General features: G+C 38.5%; 2 protein-coding genes across 2 annotated transcripts in view; one reads left to right on the top strand and one right to left on the bottom strand.

Moving 5' to 3' along the window:
- LOC104488992 (radial spoke head 10 homolog B-like) overlaps window positions 1-6101 on the top strand; it is a 14342-nt gene extending 8241 nt beyond the window's left edge. Inside the window, exons 14-19 of the mRNA XM_010131104.1 lie at window positions 556-663; window positions 1754-1930; window positions 2326-2457; window positions 3608-3659; window positions 5312-5504; window positions 5891-6101. Coding sequence (XP_010129406.1) covers window positions 556-663; window positions 1754-1930; window positions 2326-2457; window positions 3608-3659; window positions 5312-5504; window positions 5891-6101 — 873 coding nt within the window. The remainder of the gene's footprint in view (window positions 1-555; window positions 664-1753; window positions 1931-2325; window positions 2458-3607; window positions 3660-5311; window positions 5505-5890) is intronic.
- A 493-nt stretch (window positions 6102-6594) lies between these two features.
- On the bottom strand, window positions 6595-19565 carry LOC104488991 (vacuolar fusion protein CCZ1 homolog). Its single transcript, XM_010131103.1, has 14 exons — window positions 19472-19565; window positions 19256-19349; window positions 19084-19158; window positions 18009-18056; window positions 17283-17366; window positions 14983-15158; window positions 14286-14367; window positions 13592-13653; window positions 12603-12714; window positions 11942-11975; window positions 11466-11583; window positions 9273-9431; window positions 8080-8207; window positions 6595-6937 (listed from the first exon to the last, which is right to left on the bottom strand). Exons 2-14 carry the CDS (start codon window positions 19262-19264, stop codon window positions 6882-6884), a joined length of 1143 nt encoding a protein of 380 aa, XP_010129405.1. The 5' UTR covers window positions 19265-19349; window positions 19472-19565; the 3' UTR covers window positions 6595-6881.
- Between the last annotated feature and the right edge of the window lie 541 nt (window positions 19566-20106).

Genomic DNA, 20106 nt, shown 5'->3' with positions numbered 1-20106 from the left:
TTGAGGGAATTGAAATTTTTTTTCTGCCCCCCCCCCCCAGTAAAATGTAGATCTGAAAACATTTTGTTGGCAGAAGTCAAAGGCTGACAGCTTTTGAAATAACACAGTAAACCATTTTAATAATGTATTAATTTAACATACTGCAAGAGGAACATGAGATTCTTTACTAAAACTCAGTAACTCAGGGACAGATGGAGGTTACACTGAAGCTAGGGAACAATTCCCATTGATAAGCCTGGGGTTTGGGTCACTGTCGCTGTTTAAATCCAACCCTTTTTTTCTGTGAAAAATATTAATAAAAATATGAGATGTCAAAACTGTAAATTTTGGTTTTTATTTATGACCTTTCACAAGTTCTTTCTTAACACTGGTTTTGCAGCGTAGGCAAAATTCCTATTGACTTCAGTAGGGTCACAATTTCATTTTGTTAATTATGTGTGGAAGTTATCATTTGAAACCGCTAGAACTATTGACACAGGCTTTAAAGGGAGTTATATTAGGTCCGTGTGGCAATGCCTTAAGTGCTGTTAACATTCAACACTTACTGTCAAACAGGATTTTCAACTTCTCAGCAAACAATTAACTACTTCAAGACTTGCGGAAATACTTTTGAAAGATGGTTCCTCTCTACATGATAGCAGTGATACCAACCTGGAGCTGGAGGTGTGTATGGGAAAAACCATATCAGAGCTCATTGCGATAGGAACAATTAAAATTACTTCTAAAAAATTCTGCAGATACTGTCTTACCTACTAGAACAGGAGGAAAATTAATTTATTTATTAAAAATAAAGATTACAAATTTGAGCCTCTGGTCTTCTTTTTTCTGACTATATCTTCTAGTTCAGCTCATGTACTTTTATGTTTTTATTATCTTACCCTTCTTCATACAGTCTCCGCATAGCTGATAAATAACAAATATACCATACAAATAATTGATAAATAACTCTATTATCGTATAAATAACTCTAAGAGGGCCATAACCCAGAGGTTGAAATAGTATTTCTAGGAAACTGCTGCTAGTAGTAGTCCTCGCTGTGGTGCAGGTGCCTGACAGTATGTGTATACAGTGGTTATGCAGGGATGAATCTCAGCACTTCCAGCTGCTGAGCATGCACTGGAAATGTTAAGATGGGTCAATAATTAAGATGTGAACCCACTGATCTTGAAAATCTGGTGATCCAAGAGAGCTGATCAGTGATGTGTGAAGTGCTGCCGCCTCAGTGAGGTCAGGTAGTGACTGTAGAAGACTGTTGTGCTGCCTGACAGCTGGCCTGCTACAGAGGGCCTTCACCCTTAAAGGAGTGGCTCTTACGGAGCGAAGGACTATTGTAAATGATATAGTTGAATTTGTTGTTTTAAACAGGATCTGATAAACTGAACACACAGTGTAAGTCTTACTGAGGGGTTCATTATACAGCCATTCGTGGGTTTTCTGGAAGTGCTGTATGCAATTAGATGTTTTCGATAATAGCAATAATTGTGTGTTATTTATTAGAGTAAGTAAAAACACTATTCAGTATTTTATTTCAATATGACTTGAATAAGACATAATAATATATCACCTCCTGAATTTTTTGAGCTTTGGCTGTAGGCAGGTTTTCTTCAGAAGGTGGCATGTTTGAGTGGATAAATGAGGCCAGCGAGGCTTCGCAATCATTTTTGAGTTCTTTGCTTGCTCAGGTACATATACCTGTTAATGACGGGATTATGCAAAAATTAATGAATTAATCTTTGCATTTGTTTTACTCTAGTTGGTTTTTCTTGAATTTGTTGAAGCTCTTCTTGATTGTGCGTTGGTGTATGTTACCAGTGATATGATTAAGGAGCAAGTAGCTCATGCTAACTGGAAGAGAAGTAGCTTTAGAATCGAGGGACTCTCCGAGAGAACCACAGATGTGTCTCTGTACTCAGAACATTCTCTGTCCCAGGTAAAGGTGATGTAGATCTGTTAAATATTATTCTATGTCCACTTAGAGGGTGAAGTTGGGCCCTGCAAATGTTCTGTTTCCTGAACATAGAAACCAATTTCCTCTTTTTGCATCAACAGTCGTTGGATTGGGTCCTGCTGCTTTTTTAGTTGGTTACTACCTTAGATCATAACACCAGTAGAGACAGTTCTAACACGTGTACATACTCCTAGATGCAGACCTGAAGTACTTGCAGCCCTTCCCATGGAACCCATTTCCTTGCGTCACTGCAAGCATTAACGCAGTTGGACAGTACAATGGTCTAGTTCAAGTGGTCAGATTGTCCAAGACTAAAAGAAAATCTTAATTCATAATGTACCAAAAATAAAATTCTTCTTATGTTTATGTTTTATTAGTGCACGTACAGCACAAGTGCAACTGGTACAGACATAAGCAGTGACATTTCCGAGGCAGCTGACCTTTACTCTTGCCCATGGTCGTCTTCAAGCAAAAGTGTTGTATCACAAGATGAAATAAGGAAACATGAGGTATGTAAAGAGCCCACAGTGAAAGATGGAGCAGAGGGTTTTCAGTTCATGGGTGACAGAATAGCTAAGGCAGTTTTAAGTTTTAAAAGGGACTGTAATCTCATCTAGTATTAAATAGTGTGTTCCCATGCCTGGCTATATGTACAAGCCTGAAAATGGTGCTTATCTGTTGCTAATAAAAGCATTTCCCACACACATACACTCAGCTCTTGTTTTTTAGAATGTTATTGGGTGTAACTTCTACGTTAAACAGCGGTAACAAAGCTATGGTTTTACCTTGATTCACAAAGTGGGCAGTGAGAGAGGCTGAGAAACAGCAGAGATTTAGAAGCACTGGGAAAGGTAACTAATATAATACCTAAAACACTTTTCAGAATTCTCCCAGCAAACTTCTCACCTTCTCTGCCTTTACAATTTTGTACCCAGTGTATAAATCTAATGAGATTCTTGATATTCCAAGAACAAATATATTCTCTTTGATCTCTGTGATTTCAGGGTAGGATAGTAAGGATTACTGTTTTGTACTGGAATGGTGGAAATCAGAGATTTCCAGAGAATTTGGAAACTTCATGACTTTTAGAAAACAGAATTGTGTTCGACCTGAGTTTTTGTGAGACTTACAGTGTCACATGTCTGAAAAGAGTGGCATCATGAGGCTGCAGAAGATGCCTGGGATGACAGTTGGAAAGATTTCAAACCATCCTTCTCAGATAACGCTCTTGAATGTTGTTCTTTCCTTTTCACCCAATATAATTCCTGGAGTATATTCCTGTAGTCTGGAATGGCATTTCATTACTGTTTCCTCAGGAGCAGGTGAATGTACGTAGCATGTACACCTAAGAACAAAGGGACGTGCCGACGAACAGGAGCGCTTGTTTTCTGTACTTTTACCCTAACTAACTCTGAAATAGGATAATCCTACTTCCCCTGGCTGGTATCAAAGCGTTGTGACCGATTTTGCTAATACTTGAAGGTGCAAAACACTATTGTAATGTAAATGTTTTGAAGTAAGCATAATTGCAGAATGCATGTGGTTGGCAGAATGCTTTGGAGACAGGAATTTGCTTGACTCAAATGGGCACGTGATTTCACTTTCTGATTTGAACACAAGTCTAGGCATTTAGTAACTGAGTTTAAAACTTCTTGCCAGCCCCTGAGACCTTGTGAAGACAGAGGGCATCCTCTCCAAGAATTTCTGCTGGGTGAGTTCTGTAGTCAGCACCTGTAAGCGGTGGTGCTACCGGAGATTCACTCTTTCTACAGCTGTAAAGATGATTAAAACAGTAGCTGATGATTGAAGCAGGGGATGAAGTGCGCTTACAGAGGGTAGCTGTGTTCACTTGGGCAGTTATGGATAGGTTTATGTTTAGCTTTCCTCCCCTGCTCTACACAGAAAACTGGCCAAGTTTGAATCTCTCAGCTTTTATGCTTTTTAATTAGAAGCTGTCACATTTTCCTTAAAAATAACTTAAAGGCTTTTAAAAAGTAAATTCTTCTTGTTCTGTCCCACTGATACGACATGGAAACAGGAGATTGAACTCTGCACTGCTTTCATTATAAACAAGGTTTTTATCAGTACAGAAGTATTCCAGCCTCAGGTCTGGCTGTAAGGCCAGATGACAATTTATCTTTGTTCGTGCTGAAGATCAAACCTGGTATTTAATGCACAGAATTACAGACTGAGTAATTTTATTTTTTGCAATATCAGAAACTGTCCCCTCATTTTGCATAACTCATGGAGATATCAAAGATGTTCTGTAATTGTTCAGCTGGGATGCAGAAACTCTCCAGCAAAGGAACTGTCACTGTTTTAAGACTAGCACAAAAAACCCCTCAGCTTTTGAATTGCAAAATTTTAATCATGCAGATTTCAGCTTGTCACAAGAGGGCAGTAAATGAACATTAATTCTGGAAGATTTTTAAAAAGCAATTTCTTATAGAAAATGAAACTTAATAATTGAGGCATTTAGGTAGAGACTTACTTAATTAGTTTCCCCTATTTTAAAATACCACATTGTATTGTAGGCCATCTATATGTTGCAATGTGAATTTACTCTGAGAAGCTCAATCTGCAAGCCTGCTCATTAGTTTTTGGTTTTTTTTTAATTTCTTGGACAAAGATACTACTGCTGTGCCTTTTTTTAAAATTTAATATAATAATTATTATTATTAATGGTTTGACACCATTAGTTGGAATAAGATGTTATGACAGGCCATCATTCAAGCAGAAGAGAAATCACTAAGAGTGTTTTCATATGTTGAGGCCATTACCCTTTTTGTACCATCTCCCTTCTGCGCGGGAGATGCTTTGTGCTCGTTGAACATTTTCTACAGATAAAGAACCCAAATCTAAGATTATAGGTAGATGAGGATCTTTGTGTAGTCAGCAATCGGCTCTTTCTCTGGAACCTGATGAGGGTAAAGTTACAAACTGGAAGCAGCATTGTTTCTGCAAGAACCAGCAGATGGGCCCCGGCCTCCTTTCTGGCAGCCGGGGCAACTGGATGCTTGCACCCAATTCTGTTCTTTCAGGTAGTCATCTTCGTTCCTCCCTTTGCTCCATGCACGGGAGTTATGGGTACTGAACCGTCCTACTGAACTGCAGAAGACATTTATCATAGGGCTAAAGGGAAAAATTCATATTGGTTCCATTCCCAGGGACAAGTCACTCTGAAGGCCCACAAAAGGGCCATCCCCTTTCACATGCATCAGTTAGATGTTTCTCACAGTTGTCATCTTCCGTACTATGCAGAAGCCAGACTGTCCCTTTGCAGTTATCAGATCTGAAATAGCATAGTCCAAAACACATTTGAAATAGAAGTGCCCTGTTAAATGTTTAATTTACACGTTGCAGGTGAACCAAAAGAAACGAGAACTGAACAAGATGAGTTCAGTCTGCGGATGGGTCAGGTGCACATCTTTTTTACAACTAAGTTATTTCCTGCCTACCAGCATGAAAAAGTGCTGAAGGAAAAAATAAAAGAAAATCGCATTTGGGATGCTGAATTAGCTGAGCTGAGAAAGATCAAGGATGAGGAGCTGGCAAAGTGAGTGTTTCTTATCTTGCAGTACTGTCACCTCTTCTACTGACAATGAAAATGAGATGTGTGCTTTAATAGAGTAGTCTAGCATTCTGTAACAGGGAAAACAAACTCATCCAGGTTTAAAAAAACAACATACAGAATCTAATTCATGTGACTTCTGTTACTGGTTGGAGTAACAAATAGAGGCTGCTCTCAGGTTACAGAACTCTTCACTTTGGTACTTCCTGACAGCTCTCTGTAAAGGCAGTTAAGGGTCATTTAGATTTTATTTCACATACTGTAAGTCAGACTTAAAGTGGTAAATGCAACTGAGGTTGCTTAGTATAAATTAGTATAAATCTGTGTTCCTTGCTCTTGCAGTACATTAAATTTAAACTCTGTTCACTCAGACTTATTGCTGGAAGAGAAGCAGAAGAGGCAAAAAGGCTTGAAGCGGCCATGGCAGCACACACACTTGACTCCAAGAGCACAGGTTTTCAGGAGTTAGAGGAGCCTGTCACACAGTTAGCACCCCCTTCGAAGGAAGAGGCACCCACTGTAGCACCTCCAGTTACCAAGGTGCCTGCTTGCAAAAAGAAAAAGAAGAAAAGAATCTTTTGATGCCTGAAGCTTCAAGTAAGTACCCTTTGAAGAAAAAAAAAGCACCAACAGAAGAACCAGACTTGTAGTAAGGTCTAAAATATGATTGAACTATATGCACAAGACTTGCTGGTTTTAGAAGGAAACTGCTCTTACCTCAAGGGTCGTGGGAAGGAGAACACAGTCATTTACATGAGTGTAACCCTTAAGCAGAACTATTCCAAAAGTCAAGATTTGACTTGTACCTAAAAATTCTCTCAGTGTTGATACAAGAACTGATCCCTTGTCATGAAATGGTTTCTGCTTCAAACATGGTTTATTTGAAGTACTGCATCTGAACAACTATGTAAGAATTTGACAAATCGGACTGAAGCAGGGGGTGCAAAGAACAGGTCAACCTAGAAGGTTTTCTGTTCACGGGTCTGTTGTAGCCAGTCCAGTTTCATATTGTAGAAAATTAGCAGAAAGTCACACATTGATTCAAATGATCACAGGAAAACAAAAGATGCCCTTAAAAGTGTAACAATTATTAGTTTTATTGTCCAGTAAAATATTCACATAATGATATCAGAATGGAATGGTACAGATGAATTCAGATTGATTTTTAATTAGTTTGCACATAAACATTTTTAAAATCTAAAAATTTTATGATCAGTTTACAGATTTTAGTAGAAACTTTGATTCTTACAAAGCAAGTATTGCTTTACTAATGTCATTATTCCAGTCAATAATATGACTAATAACTTTTCGTGTTGAACAGTGTCTGACATTGACATCTTCAATAAATCAGCCTTTTACAGATCAATCCAAGAAGAAAATATTATTGAACTGTGTTGCACAAAGTTTCTTCACTTCTTCTGTAAAAAAAATTAAAATGAGGTATTTCAGTATGATATTTTACCCGAACCTCCACCAGGAAAACCCTGGGGATCATAAAGAGGAATATAATTAAATTCAAACAGAAAAAACCCCTAAGAGTTTCTAATGCAGAAATACCCTTAATGTTAGTCTGTCTTCCGTAAGAGAAAGTTGAGTCAAGTCTGACATTTCACTGTCTCAGAGAGGAGTTGCATGCTAAGGGGCTGAAGTGTAAATGAGTTTGCTGCTGGGCCATTCATCTTGGCAAACTTCTGCACTGCGAAAGCAGACTTCGCTTCAACACAAGGAAGAATATTGTGACCCTTTTTCAGGGGAAGGAGGGATTAGAGTAGTCTGTTAAAATAAAGCCAGTCAAAGCTTTTGCTTTGTGCTGTTTGGCAGACAACACTTCCCAAGTTTATCAGGCACAGAAACACTTACTCACTGTTTCTGTATGGTGGGTTTGATTGTGAAAGACCATTAGAGATTATTATAAGTCATGCAACTAATTACCCTTTTTAAAATTTAGGTTGCTAGGCTTTACTCTTGGAAGAGCATTAATTCTTTCCCATTATGCAAGCAAACACGTTGCCTCCTATTAAAACAGAAAGCCCTAAAGCTGCTGCAAGTAAAACTCAACTGACATTCTCTTTAAGACGCAGTAAGTTTTTAAATAGACTTGATGTTAATTTGCACTCTTAGTCACAGTAAATCATTCTCAAAACAGCATTAGAAACAAGACAGCAATGGAATGAGGACAACTGACAGGACAGACATTATGTATAAGTAACCCACCCAGAGATCACGGACAAAAATCTAACTGAGATGTAAATATACGTTCATCTCTCACCTATAATACACTTCATTAATTACTCCTAATCTAAGCTCACCGAGTCTCCTCTATTATTTGAAGGAGGAATAATGATCCATTAATAATTAAGAATGTCTGCTGAATATTTATGCTGTTCTTTCACCTGGCAGAAGGCAGACTAAAACCTTATGCAAACTTACCTGGTGTATCATAGATGAATCCCTCTACATTTCTTGTGAGATGGATTTTATTACTTCTCCAGAGACATATACTTTAGTAATTGTAACTTAGTAACTGTATTTAAATGGTAATAAAAAAACCAATCCTTACCATTAACTTCAATCAGATTAGCATTTTTTTGATTCAAAATAACATACAGTTCTCGCTGGTCAGACTTTTTCCCAACTACCCAGTAATCACTCATTGCCTTCACAATAATTTCCTCGTCTTCATCAACTCTGAAAGAAGTTTTAGAAAGTAAAGAAGGTGGCAGCAAGTTCATCTTAAATATTTTATATGTAATCATTAAGACAGCTTAATATCATGAATTGTTGTGGTTGTGCAGCATCAGAGACTACCAATACTAACTTAGACATAGTTGGGGAATCCTGGATGAAGGCTTCCTAAGTGTCTGCTTAGGACAGTTATGTCCCCAGATGAGTAAACCATTAACTTCCATCAGCCAAACACACCAGTGCTCTAAAGAAAACACCTATCCTGCACACTGCTAAGGACACACTTCACAGAAGTGTGATTTGCCACAGCGACCAAGTAACAAAAGCTGGAGATGGTTTGGTGATACTAAGCTTTCACGTATCTACTTGTGGAACCCAGAGCTAAACCATGCTCAACCACCAGACAGATTACAGAAAGATGCCACTAACCCAGTGGTTCCATAGAACGATGAAATGTTTTTTCAGTTATAGAAAAGTGAAAAACTTGTCCTTAAGCAGAGTGGGAAAATTGCTGGTCACTAATTAGTCATAGACATCAGTGTCATTCAGCATTTTCATGTTCTTCATTAATTTCACAGTGACAGAGGGTCTTCTCCCCACCCTTGAAGCACGATACCCGCTGACAAGCAGCCAGCTATCTTGTCTATCAGCGGTACTGTAGTAACTGCCAGCTGTTTCAGAGGAGGGTACAACACAGGCAGAAGCAGGTTTCCTTGTCCTTCACACTACTTATCCACAGGTTAGACAGACTGAAGTGCAAAAGCACTAGATCTCATATCCCTTTTAAGTTTGTTATGGCTACTCTGAAGCTTCAAATAGATTAGATATTTTCTTGGATAGAGGCCCTGGCCCTTTAAATTATTCTTTTAAAAGTACAATAGAAGTTTTGTTTAGGACAGACTGCTTCTACACCAACACAAAATACCCAGTGTAACTCAGGTTACACCATGTACCTCACAGAGCTACGAATAGCCATCCACGAACAAAAAGACATGAAAGCTTCACTCCTCTGAAAAAAATCTACTTGGTGGAAGAAGTTACAGACTATTTAATAGTTAAAAGCATTACCTGGAGAAGTCACTGTTGATGTCACCAAGAATCTTCATGAGGTCAGGGTGAACAGATGCAAGTGATAGACTGGGTGTTTTCCTCATGTGAATGGTGCTTTTCTCTGCCAGGTTCATGTGATTGAAATAGATAAACTTAAACTGAGGCTCCTTCTCAGCCCTACAAAGATTTTCAAAAAATGACTTGTGAATACTGACATGTATAAGCACAGGCTCACAGAGAACAGTCACTAGCCACTGCAAAGCTTGCTCAGACATCCTGAAGATATCTTCATGCTGAAGAGACCCAAGTACAGTAAGACTTGTGGCATGATCAAACTTCATTTTAACACACTTTTTTTTTTTTTGGAGGTGGGTAACAAAAAACCATGCCAGTCCAATCTGTTGCTAGGCCTTTAGGTAATCTTCCACTCACGTCTTTGTTACCATCAGAAGAAAGAATTCGTCCTCAGGCTTCTCCCCATCCTTTGTTTGCACCAGGCAAGAGACTGTTTTCAAACTCCTGCCTTGGCTGTCTTCCTCCATTTCCTCTTTTACCAAAACTACAGCTTTAAGGGACAGATTTAGTAATAATTTAATAAAAGTCACAACAAATTCAGACTGACAAAAACTGGCCATAGCAATTGGTACTTCAGGCTATGTATTATTCAGAACCAGGGAGATGCTGTGATGACACCACGCATCCTGGCAAACAACTAGATACCCTTGCTCTCTGTCACCCAGATGCTTTAGAGTCAAGAAACTGTATCATGTTTTCAGGGCACTATGGCATTAAACTTTAAAAGAGTCAGAGCTGCCAAAGCCCGTCCCAGATGTCACTAAAAAACCCCGAGTTTAATGATTTAGTACATTGGCACAATTCAAGCACATCCTACTCTATAGCCTATGATTTTGCTGATTAGGCATACTACACCTAAATGAGTTCAGTCACACACTTATCTTTGGTTTAAATCCTCTTTTATTGTCATATGTGATGCTGTTCTTGCTTTCCCAACTAAAAATTCTAAAAAGAAATAAAATTTTATGACAAGTCAGCTAAAGTCCTAAGTGAAGTATATTTTCCAAAGCATTAGCACCCTTTTTCATTTGATTTTTTTTTTCTCCTCGAGTAGTTACCTTGTCCTGCAAAATAGAAAAAATAAGATAGTTTTTTCCTCACCTACCATACAGAGCCACCCTTCAAGAAGCAGTAATTCTGGAAAAAAGGACTCGGCTGTAAAGCTTGCATTGTAACCAAATAATCCACTCACAAAAATCCCCTTGTCAAACCGTTACACAGGAGTTGTTAGAGCATCTAGACCTTCATTGTCCTTTTGGATTTGTAACAGTTAAGAGTTACATACACTCTAAGCTCTAAGTACTCGTGTTTAAGGCAGTACGCAGAGCTAGTGCTGACAGTGTCGACTTGAGGTGAAAATTCTTTTAACTTTATACAAAACAGCAGCCTGGGAAAAAGAGAAGTTGAAGGACATCAGCACGAAGGAGGACATGGGTGCAAAGACAGGGATGTCTTTCGATTTTTTGTAATTAAAATTCAGATGTTCTACTAGCCCAAGAGTTATTTGTGAACATTATGAGATTCTATTTTCCTCAACAAAAGTTAGAAGAAAGTATAAAGTGAAGTTAGTATTTTACAGGAACTGCTACTTGTCTGCTTCAGTGGGGGGGGGACGGTGACAGAGGACTACCCCTTCAGCTGTCATTTTTGCTATCTCATATATATTTCTGCAAGCACAGTAATCTGTAGAAATCATCATCTCCACAGCTCAGCTAGTTTCAGATCACATATGAAAGAAGCAAAAACTACAAGTTCCACCTCTTGTATCTGAACAATCTGCTGACAACTGGGAGATGGAGGCAGAACCTCAATTGATGGTAGTGAGATTTATCTTAATATTTACATGATTTCTTCTGCAACAATTATGCAGATAGAGGAAAAGGTTTCAGCCACACAATAAACATTTGTTCCTAAATTAACACAAATGTTGTTACTTTAGGAAGACCTAAATACACAACAACAGACACTTCGTAAGTGCTTAAGATGCAGAAAGGTAGAGAAACATTGTTTAAAGTGCACAGTTAACTAATGCCTTCAACATTTGGCCTCATGTTACCATTATTTAAGCAGTTAATTAAACCTAATTTTTAACCAACTAATGACGGACTGCAACAGGAACAGGAATGTGGTACAAACCCTGATATTCGCTTGTTGATGTTGTATTGTTCACATATGTCTGATGCTAACACGGTGAGTTGAGGCCCAACAATGCTGTCCAGTTTACGGCAAAACTCCAGAGTAGGTGGAATTGAAGCTAGATTGTCGGTAAAGAAAAGAGAGAGATGAGATTCTCTTCCCACAGCTGCAGTTTCTGTAGTTGTTTTCTTTAAACATCAGTGTGAGTCCTGGGACAAATTTCTCTCTTAACTGTAACCTTATGGATGACTTTGACAGTGCCTGGCTAACTGACACAATATTTAGTCATTTTATTGTGTAAATTGAGTTACTAATACCACTAGAACAACAAAAAAAAATCCAACGACTGATAAAAGCATTCATGAAGAGACTCAAATAACAAATTAACGTATTTTTCAAGAGTAAAACAAGTTGCATGTAATAGCGTTTTGTACTAACTGTGTCTTGCCAAATAAGTGATGCCAATGGGTACTTACCATCAATCATAAAGCAGACAGCTGCACTCATGGCCTGGAACAAACAAGTTAAAGCAAAAAAAAACATTTACAACAGGTTACCTCAACTACCTGTTGTTGAGGTAAATAAATAAATGACAATAATAAATAAATAAATGACAATAAATAAATGACAATACTTCAGTGAGGTCACACACGAGTAAACCAGTTAAATTACAAAAAAAACTCCAAACTTGCTTTAAAGGTAAGACTTCAGTAAGATAATCTCTTTTCATTCCTGCACAACACAGGATACTTACGATTTTAAAAACTGTTAACTGGGCTGAATTTTAAGTTGTAAAGGTAAAATTTGCTAAAAATGCATTTTATGCAAGAATATATGTCTGCAAAAAACCTGCATTTAATCAAAAAAGTTTTTTTGTTTCATTCATTAATGCATTCACGTAAAGCCAGGTATGAAACCACTAAGGCCTGTATTTTGTTTCAGTAAAACCACTGGTTTGGGGAGGGTACAAGAGAGGGGAAAGAGGACACAGGCTTTATAGCTTGTTGCTATAAACACCAAAGAGTTTTCTCTTTGCTTTAACGTGGTCTTATCAATGCATCTTCCGATGCAACTCATGAGTACCTCACATCATTGTATCTATATTCTGTGGAATAACTGCAGAGAAGAATGTAATACCTTATAAACAATTAAATGAAGCTCTTCGTAAGTGTCATCAGTGTTAACAAATATTTTGGGGAAACGGCATTTTGCTTCTGGATCATTAAGATGTAAAGGTCCAGTAAGAAACCTAGAAAATAATTCAGTAGGTCAGATGAGATGAATTCTTGTATTTCAGGTTTTCCCATTTAACAGATGTTCTTGAAACTAGTGATTACTTGCCCATATGAATCTATTTGAATACAGTGAGTTTTCAGTTCTCCAGGCAGGCACAGAGCCCTTTATACATTATCTCAGCACGCTTACATTTTCTAAGTATTATTTGCATGCATGCTCCAAAGAGTTAAAGAAACAGGATCAGAAACCCAGAATAACACTAAGGAAATAAACTGCAGATCAGAGGAACAACAGAACTCTTTCCACATTCAAGCTGTGATTATCTTTAAAAACCCCTTTTTTGTTGCTACTGGGAAAGCACTGTTCCTTTGCTTTCCAACAGTACATTCAAGTCAGTTTTATGTAGAACCGTGGTGTCTTAAAAGCACCTAAACTTGGGTTGGGGGGGCAGGGTGGAACAGGGAGCGTGTGCCAGGACCTTGATCCCAAAAGAGTACAATAAATCAGGCAAGGGAAATTACTGTGATTAAAGATGCCCAAACCCACAATTATTCAAAACAGCATTGCCTAGCTGCTCAAGTACGTAATTCCCCACTCTGACATGCTGCATTTGTCTGAAGTGTCTGACTGAAAAGAAATGACCAGAGCAGTTCCAAATTTTTTCATGCAGTGCATTAAGAACAGCGGGGAAGAAACACAAATATGCAGTAATGTCAATTAAGCCTTTTCTGTTTTTTTCTCCACAGGTGAAGTTCTACATTGCACCAACTACTGTGCGACCCTCTGAAATGAACTGTGTGTGAAATATGTACTCAAAATATATGTACCCCTCCTGATTATTTTGCCCTTGAGGGAAGAAGCAGTAGATGGTGACAGTAAACAAGAGCTACCTTCCATAGTGTTGTAGATTTCCTGGCATTTCAGCGCGTATTGGAGAATCTCTGCCTGCTAACTGAAGCAAAAAGAACACACACAAGAAAAAACAGCTTAGAGGTATTTTTTGTTACGTGTCGTGAACTGTCCTTCCATCAAACTCAACACAAACCATTTGCAGAAATTACCACTGGTGAAGATTCTCTTTGGGAACACGAAGGAGATCAAGCTGAAGTATAAGAGATGCTGACAGAACAGGGCATTCTCATTTTGCATTTATTAAACTTAACTTATGGAGCTGATTGATGGGGGAAGAGGTAACTAATTCCATGTGGTCTTACAACACTCCATGGCGTTTAGCCATTAAGCTGAAGTGAATCATTTGCAGTACTGAGCAGTCGTGAGGTATGAACATTCAGCAAACTCCCTATCGCTATCCCACATTCAAATTATCAACACAATTCGTATTGTGTTAGGTGCAAATACAGTTGAGTTTAGTAGAGTGCTCCAAAAGCAACACAGCTGCAAATTCCTAAACTAAAATTTAAGGTAGGGGGGTTGTGGGGAAGAAAGGTACTCCTCCTTGGTATTCTAGCCCTTAGTGTGTATGAGATAAACAAAAAAGAAGAAAAAATTAAAAAACCCAACACAGACACAAAAACCAAACACAACCACCACCTCCCTCACCCCCCAAAAACCCAGCTACCATACCTCAGGCTCCATGTGCCTTGGAAACAGAGACGTCGTGAGATATTTGTACAAAATTCTCATGTCATCTTGTTCCAGTCCACTCCTAGAACCATGAGGGAGAAAAGGAAATGCAAGTGATGCTTGTGCTGCACTTCAGATGACAGTTTTCCTGTAACCAAAACCTGGGCAAAGCAATGTTGAACTAGGGCAGCGATATTTCAGTGTCTCAGTAGGTCCAATCCCAGAACATTTGCTTTTAATAACATGTTAGTTTATTTGCTTAATAAAAAACACATCTAAATTAGCTGCAAACAGGAAGAGAAACAATACTGAAACAAAGATGAAGTTTGCTGTTCTTAAGGCTGTTTTTAAATAGAACTCTTCACAAGCATTGCAACTTTCTGGCTCAGAACCATATAAAGAATAATCCTTTAATTAACCTTTTCTACGAAGAGTCCTGCAGAGGAACTTGTGTATATCCACACAAGCTCTTGAGAGGGAAATGACAAAGACACGTGGAAGTAATCATTTGGTACAGGTTAGAAATTTCAAAGCTAAAGACCAATGCCTTTCTTACATACCACTCATCCTGCCATTCAGTTTTCTCATTTTCATGCTGATCTTCAGTTTCTCATTGAATAGATGCGTGCCATAATGGCAAAGCTTCCAAGTCAGTGAGAAAAATGAAGTCGCAGAAAAGAATTACGAAAGTACCTACCAGATGAGCTGGTCATTGTAGAGAAATGCAGTATACTTGACTATGTTCAGGCTTTCCTCCATCCTATTAATAAATGACTGAATTTTCAAGTAGGTCATTTTGTCCAGTGGAAAGAAGCTGATTCCACAAAACACATCCAGCAGATCGCAATACTGCAAGCGCAGTGTCTGCAAGTACTAAGAGAATAATGACAGTTGTTTTTTTAGAATTCAGAAATCTTCCCATGTGTAGATTTAAATGACAAATTTTAGTCTAATCCATGGTAATCTAGACTAACAATCAAAAAAAAAAAAAAAATCACCAAACCCTTCCAGTTCTGCTTGTAAGACATACTCCTTCATGTCAGGACAGACTTCTGAGCAGGACGTCTTGTGACAGGACAAGGGGTGATGGTTTTAAACTGAAAGAGGGGAGATTCAGACTAGATATAAGGAAGACATTTTTCCCCTGAGGGTGGTAAAACACCGGCACAGGTTGCCCAGAGAAGTGGTGGTTGCCCCATCCGTGGAAACCTTTGAAGGTGCCTTCCAACCCAGCCCATTCTGTGATTTTTTGTGTGCGTGAACGTGATTCCAGGTGTCGGCTTGCTCTTCTTTAATCATAGTGACAACAGCTTCTAAGGCTAGCTCAAGATCTTTTGAGAGTATAAGCAAGCACAGCCTATCTTACTAATATTTAATTTCAGAAGTAACTCCGTAGAAATATGAGCAGATAAACCCATTAGCTTTCACTGTGCAAGGCTATACTGTAACCTTTACCAGGAGATTTCAAATGCCCTGTCAAATGCTCTGCTCTGTGAAAGATCAGTTATCCAATGGCTCCCTCTACAGTCATTTCACCTTACCAAAAACCCAAGAAGTAACATACTTGCAGACAAATAGTATGACAGATCTCTCTCAGAGTTTGTAATCTAAGTCCCACTTCCCTTCAGAGTTTCAGAGCAGGCCAAGCCTGCCAGCAACACGTAGCCAGTTCATTCAGTGGGGTTATAATAGGACAACTTGCACGACCAAACTTTTTAATTATTTCTAATTACCCAGAAAAAAAAAAAAAAGGAGAAACAAATTTTCCTTGGATTTCATTGTTATACGAATCTATAGCAATTACTATTTTATGTTCAGTAGGAACTTCAAAGAAAAACAATGTTTTAAAGATCTTTCACTTCCCTTTTTGTCACTATTTTTCATTTAGTTTAGACTGAAGTATACACCAATCAATCAAGTTCTCTTTGGGCCAACAGCATTCATTCTAAAGTCTACGATAGTCTTACAAAACCAAGCAAGGCCCCCAAAGCCCACAAGTGAAACAAAAGCACAGGCTTATACTGTCACAACATTGCATCGTTTTAAAAACCTGTCAAGAGAGCAAAATTTTAAACACCAGTATACAGTGTCTACACTCCACCGTTACCGGAGTTATCAATATCCACATCTCTGCCACGAGAGAATTAGCTGCTGATAGCACTGCCCTGTTTCCTTCCGTGCAAATGAGAAAAACAGGGGCAGACCCACACTTGGTAGCCATCTTTTAAAGCTAGCTTGATGAAATTTTTCTTGCAGAAACTCAAATTTCTGCCAGACATGACTACTCAGTTACTTTGTGAAAAATACCTGAAAAATATTTGACAGATTTCTTGCTCAGAAATAGGTTTTGCTTTAAATCCTTTCACTAAAACATTTGCTTTTGAAAATTGAAATTAAATTCTTAAGACTAGTTATAACCACGGCAGTATTTCCTGAAGCCTTATCAGGCATGACTACAGATTCCACGAGGGGCAGCGTGGGAGAGAAGTTAAAATCTGGAACTATCTTTGAGCTCACAGTACTACGGGACTTGTGGAATCTCCGTCCCTGGATATTCTCAAGACTCAACCAGCCCTGTGCAGTGCAGTTTGAATTCAGCGTTACCCTGTGCTGAGGAGGTGGCTGAACTGGATGACCTCCCCAGATTCCTTCCACCTGAATGATTCTGCTACGGTTACTCAGACAGGTCTGCACAGGTTGTTATCGTACTAACCAATTCAAACACTAAAGCAGAATTTTCAAAGAATGAACACGATTCCATTAGAAAAAACACTGAACAGCTAAGTGGTTCCAACAAGCTGTAACACTGTGGTTCAACTCCACTTAAAGAACCTACCATGTTAGTAGGAGCTTATGAAAAAAAAAAAGAGGAACCAGACATTGTGTGTTGCCACTAGACCTTTTCCACTGCCTGTGTTTTATAGTCATACTGCAGCCACTTAGAGAAAATATTTGCATTTTTCAGGCACTGTATGTCCCTGAAAAATCAGATCTTACCCGATGGAAGAATTTCTCTAGTCTCTCCTTTAGAACTTTTACACCTCCATCTTCCATGGCTTTCAGGAATGTGCCATTGAAAAGCTAATCGTTAAAAACAAAACAAAACAACAACCCCAAACACAAGTCAGTTGGGTAATCATTTACAATAATTTCTTACAACTTGGCCATGAATATAGCTAGATTACAATACAGCTCGTGTTTCTCAGTTTTTGGACTCCACACAGATCCAAATGTACCTCCCTTCTTTATTGAAAACACATCTCTCAGATTGCATAGTCCAGGTGTATAGGGCAGCAGAGGCAGAATTAGAAAAGGAAACTAAATTCTTTAATGGTAGAGAAATTATTTATCTGTGTCGCTTCAGTATCTTACACTCCTGTTTTATAAAAGCCAGAGTGATGGCCTTCGTCCAGTATTGCTTCAACAGATAATATCTAACACCATCAAACTGAAATGCTTAGTAGGATAACTGCCAATGGAAGAAGAAATCTGGACTTCACAGAAATTAGAAGGCTTTTATTTTACAGTAAGCTAATGAACCAGCACAGCTAACTGCAGAAGTTTTACTTTTCTCTTCCATCGACACTGTTACAGCTTCAGAAAGAGAGCAGACAGTAGTACTGAGACAAGAATGTCAAAGCAACAGAGAACTTGCACATCCAAATGGTACCATGAGGATCTCTTCCTCTGCCCAGAAGAGGAGGCTCTAGTAATAACTCTTACCTTGTACATGCTGTAGCACTGCTGTAGAACCGAACTATAAACCTTGTCCTGCAGAAAAGAGAACAGGACATTAGCATAAGAGGAGGCAGAATTTCAAATATATTCAAAAATATTTTCAAATATTTTGGCTGAGCTACAAGTAACATATGCTTTTAAAGAGCCAGCAAACACACAAATTAAATACATCAGTCTCCGAGAAGTTAAATAGTATTTTCAGTCAGCAGCTAGAAATTTTTTTGTCCTTACAAAGTACTATTTCAGTAAAAGGAATCCCTTCCCTCCTTATATTTAATACCAAAAGCACCTTATTAACTCATGTAGAAGATACCGGTTACAAATAGTGCCCTCCCATAAGGCCAGTGGTCAGTGAAAATGAACTTATTTCCATTTTTTTTTCATCCAGGTCAAAGGCTAAAGGGGGTGGGAAAACACAGCAGGTTTTATTTGGGCTAGGATCTCATCCTGGATGAAAAAGACTATTTTATTGTTTGTCTGGCAAATTGGAGTGTCTATGACACCACTCCTTTTCTTAGAACGCAGTGAGGAACAGAACTAGTGCACGCTGCAGTGAACAGAGGCAGCTTTTTCAGTATCACCCCACCTGGCCAAATACCCTCCCTGTAGTCAGTGGAACTGGCCTAACGATACTGCAGTTTGGACAAGAAACCCCACGACAGTGATGAGCTGTTGGTTTTCCCAGATTATTCATAAAGGTTACTAGCAGTCTTAAGAAAGTAGTAACACATACACTTAAGCCTAATTAAAATACAGAGTTTTAAAATCTTGCAAGAACTTTAGGATCAAACAGATCCTAAGAAATATTTGCCTGTTCCAAGCCGAAAGTCTCACAGCTGTGTATTTCACTGATGTTCATGGGGTGATCTTGAACAGCTATCTGGATAATTCTCTATCTTGCTCTCTTTAAGCTTTATTGAGAAGTACTTTGCCCTTTTCCCATTCTGGAGATAGAGATATGTACTTACATAAAACAAACGTGGTAGCAGTTCAAGAAGAATCAAACTAGGATATTTCTGGAGTTACTCTTAAAATACACCAAAAAAACGTTCAGTCTTACCAGTAATTCTTCTTCCTGATACTCATAGACTGGCTTCCCATCTTTGTGTTTTTCTATTATGGGATTCCGTACAACCTAGCAAGAGGAACAGGCTGGTATTAGACAATGCAGAATGCACGGAGAACACTGCGACACGGTGCTTTAGAAATATGCGTATCATGTGCATAAGTACCATGACCATCCAGAAGTTTTCTTCAGGTTCATGGAAAAACTGTCTGTTCTTCTGCGTATGTAGAGATTTTGCAGGTTTTGTTGGACTAAAGGTCCTGAAAAGAAAACACGTATGTAGACACAGCTATTTATACACACAAAAAGAAAACATAGGATTAGGAAACCTAAAATACAAGGCTTGTGCTAAAACAATGAGCCACGCAGTCAGACTTTATACCTTGTGAATTGTACTATAGCTTCACATAGTCCCACATTTCTAATTTTTTCATTCTTTTCTACTTCATTTGGGTGATAGAAGAGAATCTTCTTTTCTTCCTAAAATTAAAAAAAAAAAAGAAAAGAAACCAAATGCTTTTAAGAGAATCAGAGTTCAGGAATAGTGAGTTCATGGTTTGCTTGTTTATTAAATTCAATCCCTTCATTTCCTAGGCAGAATTTTATCTTGTACCTAAATGGGCTTCTGTCGTAACAGATAAAAGGCAAATTTAAGAACACTTAAGCAGTCAGCTTATCACCCCAAGATATCTCAAAATACTTTATAAAATGAAGGCTATTGAAATCATAGGCTCTAGTCACTCCGTAGCTAGTTCAAAGCAATTTCTGAAGAGCAAAATCTAGCTTCAAAGCCAGATCAAAACACAGCTGGCTTTAAAGCTAGCTGAGATTGCTCAAGGCCTTGTCCAGTTAAGTTCTGAATAGCTCCACAGACGGAGGGGTTCCACAGCCTTTCGGGGCCCCACTCTGCTGTTTGACCACTGCACCGTGAAGAATTTTGTCTTCTATCTCATCAGAATTTCCCTTGCTGGAACTTCTTCCATTATCGTTCATCCTGTCACTTCAAGAACCTGCCTC

Source organism: Buceros rhinoceros, unplaced genomic scaffold, assembly GCF_000710305.1.
Source record: "Buceros rhinoceros silvestris isolate BGI_N320 unplaced genomic scaffold, ASM71030v1 scaffold16012, whole genome shotgun sequence".
NCBI lineage: Eukaryota > Metazoa > Chordata > Aves > Bucerotiformes > Bucerotidae > Buceros > Buceros rhinoceros.
The sequence above is the reverse complement of the archived record's forward strand: the minus strand, read 5'-3'. Positions and strand labels throughout refer to the sequence as shown.